This window comes from Talpa europaea, assembly GCF_964194135.1.
Source record: "Talpa europaea genome assembly, chromosome: 2".
Taxonomy (NCBI): Eukaryota; Metazoa; Chordata; class Mammalia; order Eulipotyphla; family Talpidae; genus Talpa; species Talpa europaea.
Window position 1 is genome coordinate 94,017,668 of NC_140068.1, and position 21,143 is coordinate 94,038,810.

A 21,143-nucleotide genomic window follows, 5' to 3' on the forward strand; every position below is an offset into this window, starting at 1 on the left:
ACTGAGAAGAGCCCCGAGTGGTGTCTGCGGATTCTGCCACCCACATTCTTCCCTGGTCTCAGTCTCGTTCCCGGGACTGGAGGGGAAGGAGGAACTGAGGTCCCAGGCCCAGCATCCTCACTGCCCTAGAGGATGGGTAATCAAGCCCCTCTCTCAGCATTCGTCATTGCTTTTTTCACTTCTTCTGCCTGTCTGCCAGTGACAAGGGACATGGCTGGAGAGGACGCTAGAAAAGGGCGAGGGGAGGAGGCGGCTTGGAGCCAAGGAGCCTGGCCTCTGCTCCTCCTACGCTTCCATGCCTTCCTGTACGAAGCTCCCTAACTTCATAATTAAACTTGTGGGGCTGGTGCCTGGTTGCAAACCCCACTGCACCACTTACGAGCTGTGTGACGGTGGACACGTGATCTAGCCCTCCAGCCCTCCCTTTCCTCCCCTGTAAAATGGGGAGAACAAGCCCCACCTCAGCGGGTTGATGTGAGGCTTAAATGAGGTGACACAAGTGAGAGCTCAGAACAGTGCCTGGCACACAGTAGCTGCTCTAGGTGTTGTTTTGCCACTGCCCACCCTTGGTTCCAGGATAGTCCTCTTCCCTAACAACCCAACCACTCCCCCCACCCTTTTGCCTTCTCACTCCACACCCTGAGCTTCATCAGCCCAATCCTACCACCTTTTCTTTCTTTTTCTTTTTCTTTTTCTTTTTCTTTTAAAGATTTATTTATGCATACAAGCACTGGGGTACAGGCCAGAGGTGTGGGGGTGAGAGGATTCACCAAAGACAGAGTGGGGAGCAGAACAGGCAGATCTACTGAAATACACTGCTGAGGGGAGCAGCGGGCAAGTCAGGAGAGGTCTGCTGTGCCATGTGGGTTGCTCCCTGGCAGGGGATCGAACTTGTGCTGCAGTGGCTACGGACAGCTTCATAGGTTGCTTCTTAACCCCTTGCACCACCAGGGAGGTCCTCCCACCACCTTTTCTTAATCCCACACAACAGCTCAACACTTGCCTGGAGGTTCACTATGAAGTCTACCTTGAGTATCCCCTCCTGCTGTTTTCACTTACTTGTGCTGGTCCGAGCTTCCTGGACCTTCACTGATGACTTGGAGATCTTTGACACCAGGAAAAGCTGGCAGCCCCTCTACAGCTTCTCCACCAAAGCTAGATCCAGCCAGAGAAGCCGGGAGGTGTGTGGTCCCGTCCAGCACCCACCTCCAGGGAATCTGAGCTAGCTGCCCAAGGCTGGATCAGGACTAAGTAAGGAGGGGCAGGTCTAGGGGCTACTTCTGGACTGGATCCCCCAAAGGACAGGGTCTGTATCTGCTCTATTGGCTCCCCCAGGAATCACACCCTGCCTACCTGCCTCATTAGCTCACTGGCCCACAGGGCAGAGGTGTTGGTGCCTGCTAGGCCTCTGGACCCCAGAGAGAGAGAGAGTCGTTAACAACAGCGGGTCCTGCCTCACCCTCTCCCAGGGCTGGCATCACTCACTCCAGCCCACCTTGCTTTGTCTTTCCCTTTCTCCCATACTACAGCCCAGAAACTTCTCAGAGCAGGGGGAGGCTTGTGGGCTGACAGGGTCTGGAAAGGAGACACTGGAGGTAAGAAAGAGTAAGTCTCCAGGTTGAATGAGTCCACTAAGGGCATCTGATGCCCATTTCAGTGCTTCTGTTGCTTGAATCTTCACTTCACCTCTTGCCAAGTGTCACCTAAAGTCTGCTTATGTGCTCCTAGTGATGAGAGCTCACCGCTGCAGAAACACCCCCTTAGAACAGAGCAGCAGGAAAGGGTCAGGAGCTGAGACAGATGGACTAAGTAAGCAAGCCCTCCATCTCCTGCCGGGCTTTCTCCTTCATTCTCTTGCTCTGTACCTGTCTCTCGAGCTGTCTTTGCTTGTCTATGAAACTAGGGCTTCCTCTGATTCAGCAGAGGAATTCACCAGAATTGGAAGGATTACAAAGCCCTCAACTCAACGTCCTGCCCCACTGGATCGCAGTACGTGATGAGCGTGATGAGCGTTGTTGTGGTTAGCAGCCAGATGAGACAGACTGCGGCAAATGCGGATGGCGAGACAGGCCTGTGCTAAGAGGACTCTTCTCTCTCAGACGCTCAGAACAGGTCCCCCAGGGCACTGAAAACCCCAGCCCCAGGTTATATGAACTTGGGCAATTCTGGCAACTCCCACAAGGTTTCCATAGAGGAGTCCTTGGGTGATTCTGAGCCCAGTTTCCTGGCCACACCCAGGCCCCACCAGCCACCACCCAGCTGCTACATCTGGAATGTAGCCAGCAAGGGACATTTCAGGCCAAAGGGCTCCCCAGGGGACCTGGCATTTGGGGCAGGAGGCAGTTTTTCTGAATATGACCCTTAGAGGCAGATCTGAGGCAAAAGGAGCAGAGTTTAGAGTCCCCAAGACAGGGAGGAGCGGGGCGTCTCAGGGACTGTCAGAGTATTGCTCTTGCCCAGGAATCGAACCCCCTCGGAGGCTTTCAAATAGTGAGATGAGGTTCACCTTGCTTTGATGGGCACAGGACTCCTTTTAAAAATCGGGTACCTGGTGGGCCTTCCTATTGGCACAAAGGGTTAAGTCTCAGCACTATGAAGCTATCGGACAGCCACTGCAGCACGAGTTCGATACCCGGCAGGGAGCTACCCACATGGCGCAGCAGACCTCTCCTGACTCGCCCGCTGCTCCCCTCAGCAGTGTACTTCAGTGGAGCTACCTGTTCTGCTCCCCACTCTGTCTCTGGTGAATTCTCTCACCCTCTGCACCTCTGGACTATACCCCAGTTCTTCTATGTAGTAATAAATAAAATGTTAAGATAAAAAACAACTGGGTACTTGGTAATTGACAGGATCTATCAATTAGTAATCAGCTCCAAAACCGCCTCTTTGAAAAGATTTTTTCCCTCCTTTTAACATTTTTATTTATGATTATTTAAGGAATACCAGTCATTAGAGAAGATCTGAAAATACAAATATGTATAAAAAGGGAAATAATACCCCCATATATGTTCACCCCATAATTTTACCCATAGATATTTGACCAATACTGTGTATTTTCCTAATGCTCTTTCTAGACATTTCCTTTCTTTTAAGAGTTTTAACCCTCTGCCCTCCCTGCAACCTTCTCTCCAGCCTAATACACTCAGCGCTGCTGCTTCCTAGTGCCCAGGGCAGGGCTAACAGCCCCTGCCCAGTGGTGGATGTGAGCACTGACTTGAGGAGGAGCTCCCTGAACTGAGTTGGACTTTTCCGTCACTGCTGTGTCCAGGATAGGAGCTGAGGAACAGGAAGCCCTGGTTGGGGAGTGGGGTGGGGGTGAGGGGGCGCCTACACCAACCAAGCTGGGTGGTCAGGAGCAGCAGCCAGCTCTCTTCGGAGGCCTCTCGGGGTCCACCTCCACCAGCGAGCCCTTCAGGTGGTCTTCTTGCCTCTGGAGTGACCTGTGTGATGACACCCAGAGACATCAGTCCCTTTCTCACCCCCTGGGATAGCAGGGAGGGGCCCGAGGATGCAGCTCAGGGGCTGAAAGACTGCACCCTGTGAACTTCCTCTCTCCCACCTGCTCTGCTGTCTTGATCTTGGCCTTCTGTCACTTTTCTGGCATTTTTGCCAGCCTGCTGTTTGCCAGGTACTATGTAAGGCTCTGTGATGGCGACAAAAAAGCCAGGATGACCCTTTCCTGAGTAGTGAGAAGACAGAGAAGAGAAGGGGTGATCAGGACCCAGGACTGGGGAAGGAGGAGCTCAGACCAGGTCCTGGGGGGATTGGAGGAGGAAGGAAGCAGTGTTGGGGCTGATCAGCAGCGGACAGTGTCTGCTAGCAAAAAGGGCAGTGCATGGCCAGCAGAGGGCAAAGGCTCAGTGTCAGGAGAGAGTGTTGGGAAAGTAAAAGAAACCCATTCATTCATTCATTCATTCACTCACTCATTCACAAAGTATGTATGTGCCAGTCACTGTACTAAATCACAGAGCCTAAGAACTGAATGACCAGGAAATAAGTCTCAGAGGTCGCAGGGGTCCTGGTCTCTGTGGGCCTGGAAGAGACTTGCTGGAACTTTGGCTTTATGCTAAAGCACAGCGAAAGCTTGGAGCAGTTTTCTGCCAGAGGATATCATAGTGTGACGAGATTTGCTGTTTAGCAAGCTCAGTCTAGCTGCTCAGACAGAAAAGGGGCTTAGGGTCTCCCCTGGTGGTGCAGCGGTTGAGCGCTGGGTTGCGAGGCTGCCCGTAGCCTCTGCAGCGCCGTTTGGTCCCTGGCCATCGGCGAGGGTCCCACAAAAAAAAAAAAAAAGAAAGAAAAGGGGCTCATCTGTTTTGATACCTGCCCTTAATAATATTTTTATTTATTGTGCACCTAGTATATGCTAGGCCCAGGTGCAGGGGGAGAGGCTAAACAAAAGAGACATAGCCCAGCTGTCCTGGAGCTGCAGCCAAGTAACGGGTGGACAGCAACCAGAAAACAGACAAAGGCACGTGAAATTGCAACTTGTGGAGCAGGACTTCTAAGGACAGAGGACTGATCTAGAATAGCCTTGGGAGGGAAAGTAGTCAGGGAGGGCTCTCGAGTGGCTTAGTGAGTCTGTGTGTGTGTGTGTGTGTGTGTGTGTGTATGAGTGTACTGGGGAGATGACAATGGAGATATGAAATAATATTTCAATGTTATTCTACATCTGGTGGAAGTCACTAGAAGGTTAGAAGAAGCAGAGTGCCCCGGATGCCTCCATGTGACTTTCAGAAGGTAATACAGCCTTTGAGACTGGTAGAACTGGAGCCAGACAACTCTGCACAGTGCTCTCAGCTCCCCCAGGCTGAGGAGCCCTGTTGTTCCATAGGCGCTTCCTCAGAACGGGCCTTCCCTCCCATCCGTCCCCTTCCCACACTGAGTGGCTGAAGTTTGCCTGGGGATTCTGGGTGGGGAGGGGTCACGAGGCACTCACCGGGCCAGGTTCACCATGGGCTCCAGGATGTTGTGACCCAGGGCAGCACTGCACTCTGCAAAGGAGACACCCAGCTCCTGCAGACAGACAAACAGGCAGAGCTATGGAGCATTGTGGTAGACTATCAAGAGGTCAGGCAGCAGCCCATCAAAGCTCTGGCCATGAGGCCAGCACAGTATACCCCCCGCCATGCCCAAGGGTGAAGCTGCCCTGTGTCAGGGTGACCTGTAGTCCCCAGCTGGGCCCTCTACCCCTCCACCCTAAGAACATTCCACAGCCTTAAGAGTGACTGTGAGGAACCTGTGTCCCAACCTGATAAAGTCCTTGGGGTAATTTTTAAATCATTCTTTTTTTTCCAAAAAATATTTCTTTGGAGGAAATATAGCATTAGAAAGTGTTACTACAAAATAGAAATCACTCCTATTAGTGTTGGATCTGGATTTTCTTTCTGTTTTACATTGACTCTTTTATTGGGGGGAGGAATGGTTACATGCCATTATACTGTTGGGTTGAACCATAGGAAAAAGCTGCCTGGGGTGATTATCAGCAGTCTCATACATTAACCTAACCGACATTTGCAACTGCTTTCTAACTTCTGTTATATTGTTAGCATTTCCACCACACCCTTCAGGCATTTTCCAGGACAGGATTCTTAATGGCAGATGCTAGCCTCTTGTGTGATTCTCTACATTTTAGCCACAAACTTCTTCCAGATTTTGTTCTTATAAATAATATCATCAAGAACATCCTCATCTAAACAGGTTTGATTATACATGATAAATATATATATATATCTCCTTTATGTTATTCCCTTAAGCTGTTGTTTCTGATCGATTGATTGATCGATTTTAAAGTTTTATTTATTTATGCATATAAGAACTGGGGTACAGGCCAGAGGTGTGGGAGAGGATGCACCAGAGACAGAGTGGGGAGCAGAACAGGCAGATCCACTGTAATATACTGCTGAGGGGAGCAGCTGGCGAGACAGAAAAGGCCTGCTGCGCCAACTCCCTGGATGGGGATCCAACCCAGGTCCTAGGGGTGAAAGCTCTGAGACTAAACCCCTAGGCCACCAGGGAGGCCCTGAGCTGCTACTTTGAAGTGGGAAGAATTCCAACCAATCAGAAGCTTCATGATGACCTCATGATTGTGAGAAATGAGAGGAGAAACAGGAAGGAAACACAGTATGTAGATGGCCAGAAGGGTTGAGTCAGAGGTAGGGGGAGGAGTGATTCTTTTTTTTCCTCCTTTATTACTCTCCAAACTTTCTGGAATGTGGTCAGATTGTGTTCACCAATAAAAGCTATCCAGAGACAGTGGTGGAGCTTTTGATGCAATCTTTCCTGGGGAAGAATTTGAGTCTTTTGAGATAGACTAAATCAGAAGGAATGTTATGTTAATTAGAGACCAGAGATAAAATTAAGATTTGACTGGTAATTTTAAATGAAGCTTTTCAGACCTTTTCACTCTGGAGATTTTTTTAAATAGAGGTCAGGACATTGTGTGTCCTGAATTTGCTAATTTAGCAGTGAGGTTCAATGTCTTGCCCACCATTACAGCCTCATGTTTGGGTCTGAGGCTGATGTGGTGGGAGGCAGAGGTGACCAGGCTGCTGGTCACGTGATCTGGCCTTTGGCTGGGCAGGGCAGGAATGGGCAATAGGTCTTGCTTGGCGGCTCAGGAGGGAGCGACTCATTCATACCCTTCCAGAGAGTGTCTATGCAGTCAGGGCTAGGGGAGGGGCCGGTGCCCAGGGACTCACCTGCGCCAGTTGCTGTCCTGCTTCAGTGGGCACCTGCCGTGCCTCTTCACAGTCTGTCTTGTTTCCCAGGAGGAGGATGACCACCCCTTCAGACCCTGCATCCTGTGTACAGAATACAACCACACATGTAAAGCACCTGCTGTGTGCCAAGCCTTTGATGGATTTGGTCCTGCCTGCCAGAAAGCCCACCTCACCACACTCACGCCTCCCCCTTCCCACCTTGACATTTTTCCCTCCATAGTGAGCCTGCTCCCGTCTCTGTCTGCAAACATGCTACCCACTTTCCAAGCCAACCTAAAAAGTACCACCCCCAGGAAGCCTTCCTGGATTGCTCCTGCCTGCCCATCTCAATGTCTTCTTGCCTGTGCTGAAAGCCCTGTGTTTGATCACACCATTGACTTGGGTCCTGATAATAATAATAATTGTTTCTATTTATTATGTGCTTACTAAAAAACCGGGTTCTGGGTGGAAGCAATTATACCAGTTAATTCTCACAATTCCTCTACATGAGAAATTGGGAAATCAAACTTCAGAGAGGTTAAACCACTTGTCCAAGGTCACAGAGGTGAAGCAGAGTAGTTTGGGTTCAAATCTTGGTCCTGTCAGACCCCTGAGGCCAGTCCCCTTGTCCACTACCTCATCCTGCTTCTTTTGCCTCTCTTCAACTACACTAGAAACGTCTAGAGAGAAGACTATATATCTTACTTCACATCCCTCTGTTGTACTAGTACAGACCACAAAATTTCAGTATAGTGGTATTAAGTATATGAAGGAAAGAACCAGAGATGTGTGGGCAGAGGAATGATCACCTAAGATGGTACCGGAGTTGCATTAACCCCAGGTGTTAAGGAGACATCACAGAGCAGCTGTATGTAGGAAAGAAGTTTATGGGATAAAGGAAGTAGTTTGTTTTGGAGGCCGTACAGTGTGGCTGTGGTTTCTTTGTAAAATATGCTACCAGTCTGTCCAGCCAATGCCTTCTGTGGATCATGTTGCCTTTGTGTCTGTTTTGTCACTTGTAATCCTGGCAGAAAGGGGGGAACAGATAGGGTACATGCTCTCTATCGACTCCCCAGACCAGGGCCACCCCAGCAGCCATCTGCTCACCTGCAGGCAGTCCAGCCAATAGCGCACATGGGCAAAGCTCTCCTGGGAGGTGACATCGTACATGAGCACCACGCCATCAGCCTTATGGAACAGCTGCCGGGTCACACTGTGATACCTACCCAGAGAGTCTACATGAAACCATGCCTGGGGGCCTGACCCCAGGCCCTAACCTCTCCAGGTCTCAGTTATTCCATCTGCAAAATGGGAGGATTAACCTTTCCTGATTCTAATTACAAAGAAACTATGTGTTTGCTCATGCTCTCCTTACAGTGCAGTTATTGTTGAAATTTCACAGGCCTTGATGTTTCTGTGTCCTTTGGGTAAATACCTAGGAGTGGAATTGCTGGATCATATGGAAGCTCTATGTTTAGTAGGTTCAGAAACATCAATTCCAAAGAGCACCTGCACCCCTATGTTTATAGCAGCACTTATTTACAATAGCTAAGCTTTGGAAACAGCACAAATGCCCAAAAATAGATGACTGGATCAAGAAGATGTGGTACATATATACCATGGAATATTACTCAGCATTCAAAAAAGATAAACACATGCAATTTGCAGCAACATGGATGGTGCTGGAAGGGATCATGCTCAGTGAAATAAGCCAAAAAGAAAAAAAAATATCGGATGGTCTCACTCATAGCAGGAATATAGAAAACTTAAATAAGAGACCAGGAAAATGAATAACTATAAGAAAGTAAAAATCAAAATCAACAAAAAACTATGAACCAGAGACACTTTTTGGGGTGTGGGGGGCGGGAGGGGAGGGATTGGGGTCAGAATGGGGGGGTTGCAATTGTATGGGGAATATAAAAATAAAATTTATTATTAAAAAAATAATAAATAAAATAAAATGAGGGAAAAAAAAAAAGAAATTTCACAGGCCTTGTGGTTCAATTTCAAGATGGCAAATGGTACCCAGTGACACTCTCGCCATCCATCCTGCAGCCTCCCAGTTCTCCCCAGAAGCCACCATGGTTTCTAGTTTCTTTTTTTTTTTTTAAGATTTATTTATTTATGCATATAATAACTGGGGCATAGGTCAGAGGTGCAGAGGGTGAGAGGATTCACCAGAGACAGAGTGGGGAACAGAACAGACAGATTAACTTAAATACACTACTGAGGGGAGCAGCAGGCGAGTCAGGAGAGGTCTGCTGTGCCATGTGGGTCAGCTCCCTAGCCAGGGATCAAACTCATGCCACAGTGGTTGCTGATAGCTTGGTAGTGCTGAGACTTTAACCCCTGTGCCACCAGAGAGGCCTGGTTTCCAGTTTCTTAAATATTTTCCCAGATGAATTTTATGTGTATACAAAAATGTATATATGCACACACATAGACACACATACACATACATAAACTTCCCCGTTTAACACAAATACAATGCAAATACCCTATACTCTTCAATATTCAGTATTCTGTACTTCGTTTTTTCCAGTTAATGAAATATCTTGGAGCTATTTTCTTATTGGTACATAAAGAATATCTGTAGTCTATCTGTGTGTGTGTGTGTGAATTTTTGTATTCTATTATGTGAATTTATTCTATTTATATTGATCTTTAATCTATTCTAATTTATTTAACTGTTTCACTATTAAGGTTGTTTCCACTATTTCACAAGATAAACAATGTTGCTATGTACAGTCTAAGGCTCTTTGTTTTTATAGTCATATGTGAGTTTATCAGTAGAATGAATTTCTAGAAGCGAAACTGCTGTCAAGGTGTGTCTTTGTGTTGATCACACTGCCTAGCTGCAAAATGAAGACAGCATTTTCAGGACATTGATTGGGTGCTGTCCCCAGGGTTGCACTGGATGTCCTAACCAGACACCCTGCCAGTCTGAGGGGACCTGGGCCTGCTGCCCCATCTTCCCCCACTTGGACTTGACCAAGTCCCTGAATCCTTAGGGGAGACCTCTTTTGCACTCGGTTGCCTTTTGCCCGTGTTGGGCTCTTTGGGGTCAGGGCTGCCTCCACCCCTCTACGTAGACCTTAGACTCAGCCCTAGACCCCAAGGCCACTAATGAAGACAGCGCCGTTACCTCTCCTGGCCAGCTGTGTCCCAGAGCTGCAGTGCAAAGCACTTGTTGTCCACCAGCAAAGTTTTGACTCGAAAATCCACTCCTAGGACACATGGTGGGGAGGGGGGTGTTAGTCGCACTTCATGTTACCTTGTAGTCAAGGCCTGCCCATACATCTACAACCGGCCACGGTGGGATGAGAGCCTTCTACAGAAGGGCTCCCCTCTGCTCCACTCCCATCCACACTCCAGGGCCCACGTCCTCTAAGCAACCTTCCCTGGCCACCAGATCCATAGATTTACTGCCCCTACTGCCCCCACACAGGCCATGGTGGAAGCCAACACAAGCACCTTACATAGCTTTTACCTCTGCGAACATATCTGTCTTCTCAATGCACAGCAATGTTTATTCCTCAGGCCACTCAAGAAAATTGGTTGCATTATTGTATGTCTGCAGTATTCCCTTTTTTATTCCCCAATAAAAAGATGCACACATCTTCCCCCTTTAACCAGACAGCAGGGCAGACAGGCAGCCCTGGAGGCGGGAGGAGTGTTGGCTTCAAGGATGTTCAGTTGGACTATGAGCAGACCACCCTCTGTGCTGTGTGTGACCTTGGGCAAGTCACTTCACCTCTCTGAGCTTCCCTCCTCATCAGCAAGGCAGCCATTGTAAAAGATCCACACTGCAGGGCCTCCCCTGGTGGCGCAGTGGTTGAGCGCTGGTTTGCAAGGCTGCCCGCAGCCTCTGCAGCGCCAGTTCGATCCCCGCAGCCTCTGCAGCGCCAGTTCGATCCCCGTGCACCGGCGAGAGTCCCACCAAAAAAAAAAACAAAAAACAAAAAACTATACTGCAGGGTGGTTGGGAAGATTAAATCACTTAGATCCAAGATTCAGCATCATCCCTAGGAGGTGTTTGAGAGGTGGTCATTTTCATTATCTTTATTAATTCTCATCTCCCTGAACCCCAGCCCCATCCGTCCCTGTGGTCATGGTTCCAGACCCTTTCTCTTCCAGGAAATAAGGAAATAATGGTGAAGTCCAAGGGAGGTTTGAAATCTTTGGGGTGCACCTTCCTGCCAACCCCTTCTTCCCAAGGAAACCAGATGGGTGGATGATGGAGAGGGGCTTCTCTGCCTTCATCCCTATCCCCTTTCCTAATGGATTTCTGAGGCTTCAGGGTCCAGGTTGGCTCAGGAAAGGGGTGTCTCCTCACATTAGCCCTGAGCTGGTAGACCTTTCTCACCGGTCTCCTTTGGTGACCCCCCCATAAATGTCTGCTGCTGCCCCCTAGTGGTGACTGAACCCTGAGGCAATTCCATGCTCCCCTCAGGGAGCCAAAGAAGCCACAGCCCCAGGAGGTCTGTCCTCAGCAAAATGGTGAAGCAGAAGTTTGTAGCACCCACTTCTCTCTCCTGAAGGTCTTAGGAAACCCAGGGTCTGCAGGAACCACTTAAGTTATTTAATCCAATCCCCTGTGTTAGATCCAGTCTCGGCTTACATACTCAGCAGGTGGAATCTATTGAACAATTAGTCTATGCTGTTAATAACTCCTCATTGCTTTCACTTTCTACTTCTCTCCCATCCCCCACGTGTTCCCACACTCTTCCCCCAAAAGTGTTACAACTTATTCCTACACTGTTAGGAATATGTGTCCTCCTTCCTCTTTACCAAACCTTCCCCAATTAGCAAATTAACATGAGCAGCCTCAGAAGAGGGAGGACCCCAAAGAAGGTAAAACTTGTGGTGTGGAGGAATGTGCCTGGAAGGTAAGTGGCCCTGGGGATGAACTTGGGACTGAGAAAGGGCAAGAAACTTAATCAGGTCTTCGATGATCTGTTTTCTCCAACTGTGAAATGGGAATGAATATGGAAAGGCCTCACAAAAATGCAGATTCAGACAGAACTCAAGTGTCTGAGCTCTGGTCCTCCACCAGCCCTACCCCCCAAATGCAGGCAACCTGCATCTCTTCTCTGCTGAAAGAGAGGGTAGGAGAGGGCAGATGATGATGGTGAGTGGGAAAATGTGCTTGAGGACGAGGCCAGAACCTTCCCCAGTGACAGCTAAGCCAGTCAAGTGACAGCTGGCAGGGTATGGAACCACGGCTGGATTTCGATCATGGCCCTGGATCTCTAGCCTCCACACTGATAGCAGTGCCTCTAAGTTTGTTCCACCTTTTTACAATTACACAACCTATGTTTTCCTTGATTGACTTTTGTGGAAACTTCCTAACATATAATAATGCTCATGATGAAGAAATAAGACTTAGACTTAAATAGCAATGAAATAATGATCATTAACCAGTAACAAATGATGCATGATAATTAATTGACAAATTAAATAATACAGACTATTCGTTGTTAATAAATAAGGCTCAATTATAGGGAGGGTTGTTATAAGGTATAACAACAAGAGGCCTGGTACATTGTGGGTGGTCGGTAACTAATAGATTTGGTAATAACAGAGGCCTCCACACCCTGTCACCCAGCTCAGCATGAGGTCAGGCCTGCATATATGTTTCCCCTGCCTGAAGACACTGCATTTTTAACTGGCTCCCCAGGTGAAGATTCTTAGAGAACATTTTGAGAATTTGAATTTATCTACTAGCCTGGCACTGGTCCCCTGTCAGTCAGTATGTACCCTGGCTGACAAAGACGGGGACCACTCCATCCTAGTCCCTAAGTGGGTCTCACCTTCATTCCCACCAGCTTGCTTTTCTCTGCTTCTTTCCACTGCTCAAGTGCCATCTGTCCCGATGTTTTTAGGGAGAAAAGACTGTGCTTTGGGAATGTCATTTGCAGGAGCCACTGAAGTTGACACTATCAAATATTTACTTATAATAATAAGCAATAAAAATAACTGATATTTACTGAGCACTTCATTCTAAGAACGTGACATGACTCATCCTTACAACCACTGTAGGAAGTCAGAACTGGTGCTGTCTCCACGATCCTCAAACCACTAGTGAGTGGGCTTGAACTCAGGTACCTGGGTTCCTAGCTTAGCACACTACAAGTGCCCTCTGCACAAAATATTCCACTTGCCCAAGGTGACTTCCCACAGAGCATGGCTGACTGGCCTGGGGCTAGTCATGAGCAAATCCAGCCAGCGTGGACCCTGCAGTGGCCTGCCCACAGGCCACGTGGGCGGAGACTTGCTTGTTTTCACCATCAAACAGTGCTGGCACCTAAATTACAGGGTGCTTTGTTGATGTGGCACATTATAAGCTAATCAGATCAATGCAGAAAAAGCAAATTACCTGTAATTAGAGATGATTAGTAAAATAGGAAGATTATGCCCCTATAAAATAATGTCTACTGCAGGGCCCGTGGCCAGGGCAGAGCCTGCAGCTTCCTTAGGGATAGCGCGCTCTGGGCCTGCCCAGGCTTGTGGGCCCGGCCCCTGGGTCTCTCCTCCTTCCCCTGCTGCCCTCCCCAGGTGGGCCCTTACCTACAGTAGCTGTCAGCCCAGTGGCGAAAGAGTTCTGGTGCAGCAGGTGCAGGAAGGATGTTTTGCCCACATTCGAGTCTCCCAGGAAGATGACATGGAAGACGTAATCAGGGTCGGCTGGAGGCTTACTGGCTGTGAGGGTTTCTGGGGATGGGGTCGGCTCAGTCTTTCCAGAGTCTGTTCCTGGGTCTTCAGGCCTGTTCTCTGCCCCTTGCTCTCTGGATTGAGGGGAACCTTGTTCTCCTTCTCTGTGAGAAGTTGTAGGTGGGGATCTTGGCTGGGCTTTCAGCTTGGCCACAGTGTGGAGGGTATCTGTGGACGCCAAGGGACCTGCTCCATCTTCAGGCTGGGCCCTTTTGGGGGGAGGGCTCCTGAGGGGTGAAGATTTTCCAGGAGCAGGGCTTTCAGCTTCAGCCTGAGTCTGTGGTGCATCAGATGGGGGAGGAGCAGCCATGGCATCTTGCTGGGGGCGTTCTAGATGCCCAGTTCTCAGGCCAGAAGTCTCTCCTGCCTGCTCTAAACTGAGACCTGGCCCTCCCCCATCCACTCCTTTCCTCTCAGCCCTGGGCTTCTTTTCCAGACCCTGGCTGGGGAGGGCTGCCAGCCCATCTGGCCTGAGGATCTGGCCATGAGCTTCTCTTATTCCCTCAGGGTGGGCCGCCAGCACATCTGGACCTGGCTTGTGCTGCTTGGATCTCTCTGTGGGACCCTGGGAGGGCTCAGCCAGCCCTGGTGTGAGAGCTCGGGCTCCTGGGGACCCCAGCCCTGGCTCAGAGCCAGCAGTGTGTGGGTCCTGATAGAGGGCCTCTCTTTGTCTGGGTGGTTTGGCAGGGATAGGCCCAGGGCTAAGGCCCTTGTCATCTGGGTTTGAGGCCTGGAGATGTTCTCTGGGCCCAGTTGGGTTCACATGGGGAGGGTGCCCCTCCTCCAAAGGAACAAGCACTTTGAGTGCTGCTGCCACCAGGCCGCCTGACTCCTCATTTGGGGCCCCAGGGAGACCCCAGCGGAAGTGGGTCTCAGTACCAAACCCTGATTCCTCCTTAGGTTCCAGACTGTGAGGCTCAACAGGCTGTTCTAGGCGGGTGTCCTGCCCATCTGGGTCCACTCCTTTCCCTCTGTTGGCTCTGGAAGGCACCCTGGGGAGGCTCCCTGGAGCCCCATCTGGATCTGAGGATGGCTCCTGACTAAACAAAAACCGTGGCTCTGAGATGGAGATCTGCCTGACCACTCGGGGCGTCTGAGGGCCTGAGTGGGAACTCGGGGTTGGGGGTGGGCTCCAGGAGATCTGCAGGCCTCTGTGTGGGGGGCTGCTGAATCTGCTCAGGAGATGGTCCCAATCATCGTTGTCCCCAAACAGCCCTGGCAGAGGGGCCTCCTCAGGGGAGACTGTCTGAGGGTCCAGAGCCTTCTCACCTGCTCTGGGGACGCTAGAAAGGATGTGGGGAGGTAAAGTCAGGGGAGGAGAAGGTAGAGGACATACCAATCCCACCTGCATCCCTTACCTTTGATTGCATACCTTGAAGCTGGCCCTTCTTTCCTGTCTTTGCTCAGGTAACTCTTCCCACCCAGCAAGTGCTCCCTCCTTCTCCCCCTCATCCAATCCTGCTGATTCTTCAAGAACTATATGAAGCCTCACCTCCTCCAGGAAGCCTTCCCTTTCTGTCCCATCCCACGCCTCTATGTTTTAACAACATCCCAAAGACATGACTTCTCCCTCTCTGTGCCTCAGTTTCCTTATCTGAGAAATGACATGATAACCCCAGGCTGGCAGGGTTGTGATGAATTTTAAGGAGGGACACTGTGATCTGGGTGCTGACCAAAGCCTCAGAGAACTCAGCCTTTCCTGTCTTCCAGGACACCCTTGGTCTCCAGCCCAAGAATGGCAGTCACTTACCTCGGTTCCTCTTCCGTGTCCCAGGACACAAGTCCCCTGGCGGCACGCAGGTGCCCCCTGGTCTCCCGCAACTGCCCTTGCACTTCCTCCAGCTGCCCCACCAGGTCCCGCTCAGCCTCTCGAAGCTGCTGGTTCTCGGAGTTGGCCTCCAGGTTTGTGCTGCTGAGGCTGTGGAGCTGGGCCTCCAGCTGCAAGGAGGGAAGAAATGGTGCGAGAAGAGGGCTGAGCATGAGAGGACCCCTCCAGGGCCTTGAACAGCCTCTCAAGGTTATTGTGGGGGGCAGACTCCATGTTCCTGGAGATCCAGAGTAAAACGCAGGGTTGGGGAGGGTTACCCTTCTTCGGCCCAATCAACTCCACTACCTCCCACCTAGGAGAGACATTTGAATTGAAGGGGTAGGGAGGAGAGAGAGAGCTGTGTGAGAAACACACACTGCCAGCACCGTGGGGTCCAAAACATAAATGGGGCCACATTCCCTTTTGTTCAAAGCCCTGCAGCAGCTGCTCAGCCCCGAGCCCACTGTGGTCTCCTGATCCAACAGCAAGTCACATGTGGCTCTCGGTGGGAGGCAGAGCTGCTTGAGCACGTGGAGTGGACGGCAAAGCCTCACAAGGCCTCTGTGGTTCACAAGGGCTCTTCAGCATTTCCCTACAGTATCACCATTTTATCTCCTACCTCCTTTCACCCCCCTACCCTCTTTAGTCAGCTCTAGCCCACAGGTCTCCTTGCCACTCTTTGACCATTCAGGCATTCCCACTTCAGGGCCTTCGCACTGGCTGTTCCCTCTGCCTGAACTGCTCTTCCCTCAGATATCATGTGGTTCACCCTTCGACTCCTTCTGATCTTTACTCCAACATCATCACCTGAGAGAAGCCTTTCTTGACCCCCAAGTGGAAACATTTCAACTCCCCCCTAACAATTCCATCTCCCCAGCCCTGCTTTACTTTTTTCTCCTTAGTATGTTCCCTACCCCTTGTAGGTAGCGATTGCTTATTTTATCCCTGGACTCCCTGAGCAGACAGCAGCTCCATGGGCAGAGGCTCCATGGGCTTGCAGCTCCATGGGCTTGTGTCTACCAGAACTGAGAACAGTGCCTGCTACAGAGTAGGTACACCACAAATCTTGCTGGGTAAAGGGATGAACAGCCTGGGGAAGAGGCTTCCCATCCACAGGAAACAGGGCAAAACAAAATGGCCCTATTTGGAAAGGCCAGTCTCCTCCCTTGGTAGAAGGGGCCTGCCTCAATTTCCACAAAGCAGTGGCTGCAGAGACACCTGGGAAATCAGCCCAGAGGGGTGGGTGGAGCTGGGTGACAGGATCGCCCTGGCAACAAGGGAAAGGTGCTGGGAACCTGGGCTAGCGCTGAAGGCGTGCTGGTTGTCCGGCTAGAACAAATGGAGATTTTACTAAGATCAGCGGTCTGGAAGTGAGGAAGGAAGAGGAGACTGTGGGGCAGGGTTTCAGACCCAAAGGTTTAGTCACAATGCCAACTGCAAGTGACTACAGGCAACAAGGCCTGGGGTGTTCTGACTGGGAAGCTAAGCCGGATTCAGATTCGGAAACAGTGACAGTAGTGACTGCCTCAGGCCTTCACATGTTATAGTGCTAAGCATCACAGCTGCTTGGAATTCTCTCTGATGAGGAAAACAGGACTCAGGGAGCTTAAAACCTTGCTCAAGTCCCCTCAGCTGACAATGGAGGTGAGAATTGTGGGGGTTTTTTCCTTAAAATTTTTTGAAATTAATAAATGAAGGAAATAATGTACTGAGAAGACAATCTTATAAAAAATTAAGGACTTATTTCTTATCTTCTGTTTTCTATAAGATATAGAGGAAAATAAGTGAGGAGATAGGCATATTAATTAGTTTGATTGCAGGAACCATTTCTCTGTGTTTGTGTGTATCAAATCATCCTGTTCTATTATCTCTTTTTTGGCACTTAAAAAAAAAATTCCTCCTTGTTCTTTCTTTTATTTGTTTGTTTTTTTTCTTCTGTATCTCAAGTCCTCTGACACTCAGTAGCTAAAATTATTTTCTTCATTTACCTGGTGCTTTCCTGTTTCAAAGTGCTTTCTCTTTACAATCTCATTTGACAAAATTGGGCTGGAAGGTACAGTTGATGTGACCATCCCCATTTTAAAGATGGAGGCCAGGACATGCAAAGCAATAGGGGCCAGGACATGCAAAGCAATTTCCTCAGATTGACATGGCTCTTAACTAGAACAGCAGAGCTTTGAACCTGTACTTTCTGGCTCATGCTCTGGTACTCCCAGTGCACTGCTTGGCCTCATCTCAAAGGGACCAAGGCACCCTGAGAGGCCCCTGGGAAGTTACTCTCACGTGGGGACCCCAGCAGCCCACTGAATCCTCAGGGCTAGGCTGATGGCTCCAGATAGACTTATCCAGTCTGGTGCAAAGGGCACTTCAGGTGGATGCAAGGAGACAGGTATCAGAGTCTGTGAATTCTCAGAAATTAGGTTCCCGGGGAAGGGCTGTCACTCACCTCCCTCTGGCCCTCAGCCAGCTGCTGCACCTCACGTTCCTTGGCCTCCAGGGCCTCTTGCATCTGGGAGTCGAGGGCCAGGCTCCGCGAGTAGCTCTGGGGACCAGAGACATTTCAGCCTGTTTGCAGAAGCTGAGACCCAGCTGGGCCTCCACGGAGGAGGCCGGGAATGCAGGGACCAGGATAGTCCTCAGGACAATCCCCCTGTACCCTGCACCCCAGGCCTAATTGTGGCAACAAGGAGACTGAGGTGAAGAGAGAGCAGAACTGACTCCAGGGCACACAGCAAGACCTGGGTAAACAACAGGGACCCAGGAGCAGCACTCCATGCTCACCAACCCCCTGCCATCCCCACCCCTCCGCATATCTGTGAGAAACACTGGGCAAGGGTGTGGGAGGCTCCACTCCCAGTGCCTGCTGCGCCACACAGGCCATTCCTGGACTGCACTGCTTAGCCAGCCGGCCTCCAGGACAGGTGGTTGGGGGCAGGCCGCAGGGGAACCCACCTCAGCCTGCAGTTGCTGCTTCTCTTGACTGATCTGCTGCTCCATCTCCTCATAAAGCTGCTGGACCTCGCGCTGGTGGTCGGCATCCCGCCTGGAAGGGGCACAGCAGGGAGGGTGGGCAGGCGGCTCATCAGCACCCTGGGACTCTGTCTCTGGCAGGTGTTGTCTAGGCTTTGATATGGAGTCACCCTGCTGCTCACATCACTTTGCCAGCCATCACTCATCCGTGTCACCTAAGAACAGCCACCACTAACAGAGACACGTGCCTTTGACAATGGTTGCCCTGATCCTGTTAGACTGACTCTGAAAACTATCACAAGATATTGGTTCCCCTGGACCTGTCACATAGTCCCCATCCATCCCCTCATCCCATAACTCAGACACCCCGATAGGGCTCTACCTACGCCAACCCCAGGGTCACCACTTATGTTGTAATCTACATGAGTGGCACCCCTAGAGTTGGCCACTGCAGTGGCCCTGCACCAAAGTACACTTGCCATTCCCACTCCCACTACAGGCCCAACACCATCCTCCCTACCGGCCTCCCAGAGCCACCCCTTCTTCCAGCTTAGCCCTGACTCTCCAGTTTCCAGGCTGCTGTGAGGCCCTGGCCTCTGCTCTTCTGGAACCTGGGGAGTTCAATTCATATTCAAGGAAAATGTAAAGAAGATCCTTTTCTTTACACCTGATGTAAAGACCCCTGGCCTCCCTGATGGTGCAAGGGGTTAAGCACAGCACAGTGAAGCTATCCGCAGCCTTTGCAGCACAAGTTCAACCCCCAGCCGGCCAGGGAGCAACCCACATGGTGCAGCACACCTCTCCTGTCTCACCCGCTGCTCCCCTCAGCAGTGTATTTCAGTCAGTCTGCCTGTTCTGCTCCCCACTCTGTCTCTGGTGAATATTCTCACCACTCGCACCTCTGGCCTGTACCCCAGTTCTTGTATGCATAAATAAATAAATATTTTTAAAAAATTAAAAATAAAGACCCCCTGGCCTTCTCGCAGTGGGAGGCGAGGCCCCTGGCACCTACTCACTTCCTCAATGTCAGCTCCAGAACCTCCTTGTCGGCCCGCACCTCCTGCAGGCGGCTGTTCATCTTGGCCAGAAAGCCCTCCAGGTTGCCAGCCAGCTGGGGCTCCTCCTGCCGCAGCTTCCCCCAGAGCTGCCAGATCTCTGCCTGCCTGGAGAGGGAGTAGCCAGCAATTAGACGTGAGGTAGGATCAGGAAGCAGGGACAGCCTAATCCTTGGTTTTAACGCAGTACTACAAGAAACCCCTGAGCCACAACGTCTATTTCACACCCTACGAGGAGCAACTCAAATGTCACCTCCTCTAGGCTGCTCTCTCCCTTCTTGAAACCCCCAAACATTTTGTCTCTCTATGGTTCAGTGATTAATTGTAGGGTTGGGGGGGACATGGGAGCCAGATTGTCCAGTGTTTCCATCTCGTCTTTTCTCTTCTCCCACTTGTAGCTGTGTGACCCTCAGCAAGGCTCATGCCCTCTCTGAGCTTATTAGTAAAATATAGAGGCTGATACCTGCCCAGCAAGGTTGCTAGAGAATGAGAGACATGCCTAATGAAAGCACAGCTTGGGGCCTGGCACATGGCTGGCACTCGATAAATGCTGCTTTCACACGGGTCTAATTAAGTCATGAAGACAGATGCCAGAGGGCTGAGCCAACCCAGGCTGCCAAGTGGGTAAATGGCTCCCTCCACACCTGCCCCGCCGGCCTGTACCCTAAGTCCCACCCTGCCTGCCCCACAACACTGGCCACACCCTCGAAGAACCTGTCCTCACAGCACCCTGCCGATGGGTGAGCCTGGGCTAATGGATGATTCCCTTGCTGCATGAGGGATGTCACAGGCCAATTTTGGGGCCCTCTTCTCTGAGCATGAGGGAATCCCATGATCTCAAAGCCTGAAACAGTCTGTAGGAAATGCCCTCCTGTCTCCAAACATGCTCAACTGAGAGCATCACCGGGTCTGAAATCACTGCATGGGGGGAGGGGGACTCTTTTTGTCCATAAAGACATTCTCATGGGAGACTGATACCCTGACTTGCTAATGATCCTACAGAATAGACAGGGAGGTTTGGGGTGGGCTGGGAAGATGGCCTCATTGGCAGGCATTCTCCATACATGGCTTAATCCCACTGCCGCTCTAATGTTCTCTCTAAAGCCAGAGATACAGAGGTCAGTTCGCTCACACAGCTAACAAGTGGCCAAATCAGAACCTGGGCCCAGCTCTACCTTGTGGTGTCCTACCTCGGCACCATGTCAGGTGAGTCCTCTCTCCCAATGGCTGGCAGTGCCACCCCCACACCTGGCCCCAACACACACAACACTGCTCTTACTCAGGGAGTAAGTGGCTGGGCCCCAGCTGCTCCATGAAGGCAAAGAACTGTTCCTTCTCCTGGAGATTGGCCTCCTCCAGCACTGGGAGGCTGGTGGTCATGGATCCTCGCTTGGAGGAGGTTGGCTTCCTTCTGCGAAGCCTGTGGGTACTGGGGTTGGAGCCAAAGATGTTCCCTGTGGGACAGTGGGGCAGAAGGGAGAAGAATAGGTTTGGGTCCAGCTTTCTCACCTCCCACACTGCCCTATCCCAGCATTTGGAGAAGCAATTATGTCTACGTCTATCACATTTATTTTATTTTTTTATATTTATTGATTTATTTACACAAGCACTGGGTACAGTCAGAAGCGCGGGAGGGTGAGAGAATTCACCAGAGCCAGAGCAGGGAGCAGAACAGGCAGACGGACGAAGTACACTGCTGAGGGGAGCAGCGGGCAGCAGGCGAGGTCTGCGCGCCATGTGGGACCCTCGCCCTGCAGCCGGGGATTGAACTGGTGCTGCAGAGGCTGCGGGCAGCTTCGCACCCCAGCACTCAACCGCTGCGCCACCGGGGAGGCCCTACGTCTATCACATTTATACAGGGCCATGTTCATCCCTTCTTCATCTCATTCTTGGGAATCT

General features: G+C 50.7%; 1 protein-coding gene across 1 annotated transcript in view; it reads right to left on the minus strand.

Moving 5' to 3' along the window:
• Positions 1-3,349: 3,349 nt before the first annotated feature.
• RAB44 (RAB44, member RAS oncogene family) overlaps positions 3,350-21,143 on the minus strand; it is a gene marked incomplete at its 3' end in the record, with an annotated part of 40,952 nt that continues 23,158 nt past the window's right edge. The window contains exons 3-13 of the mRNA XM_084228952.1: positions 20,524-20,698; positions 19,206-19,352; positions 18,172-18,262; positions 17,666-17,761; positions 15,163-15,350; positions 13,269-14,695; positions 9,844-9,925; positions 7,806-7,920; positions 6,699-6,800; positions 4,937-5,013; positions 3,350-3,440 (exon numbers count right to left, since the gene is read on the minus strand). Coding sequence (XP_084085078.1) covers positions 3,350-3,440; positions 4,937-5,013; positions 6,699-6,800; positions 7,806-7,920; positions 9,844-9,925; positions 13,269-14,695; positions 15,163-15,350; positions 17,666-17,761; positions 18,172-18,262; positions 19,206-19,352; positions 20,524-20,698 — 2,591 coding nt within the window. The remainder of the gene's footprint in view (positions 3,441-4,936; positions 5,014-6,698; positions 6,801-7,805; positions 7,921-9,843; positions 9,926-13,268; positions 14,696-15,162; positions 15,351-17,665; positions 17,762-18,171; positions 18,263-19,205; positions 19,353-20,523; positions 20,699-21,143) is intronic.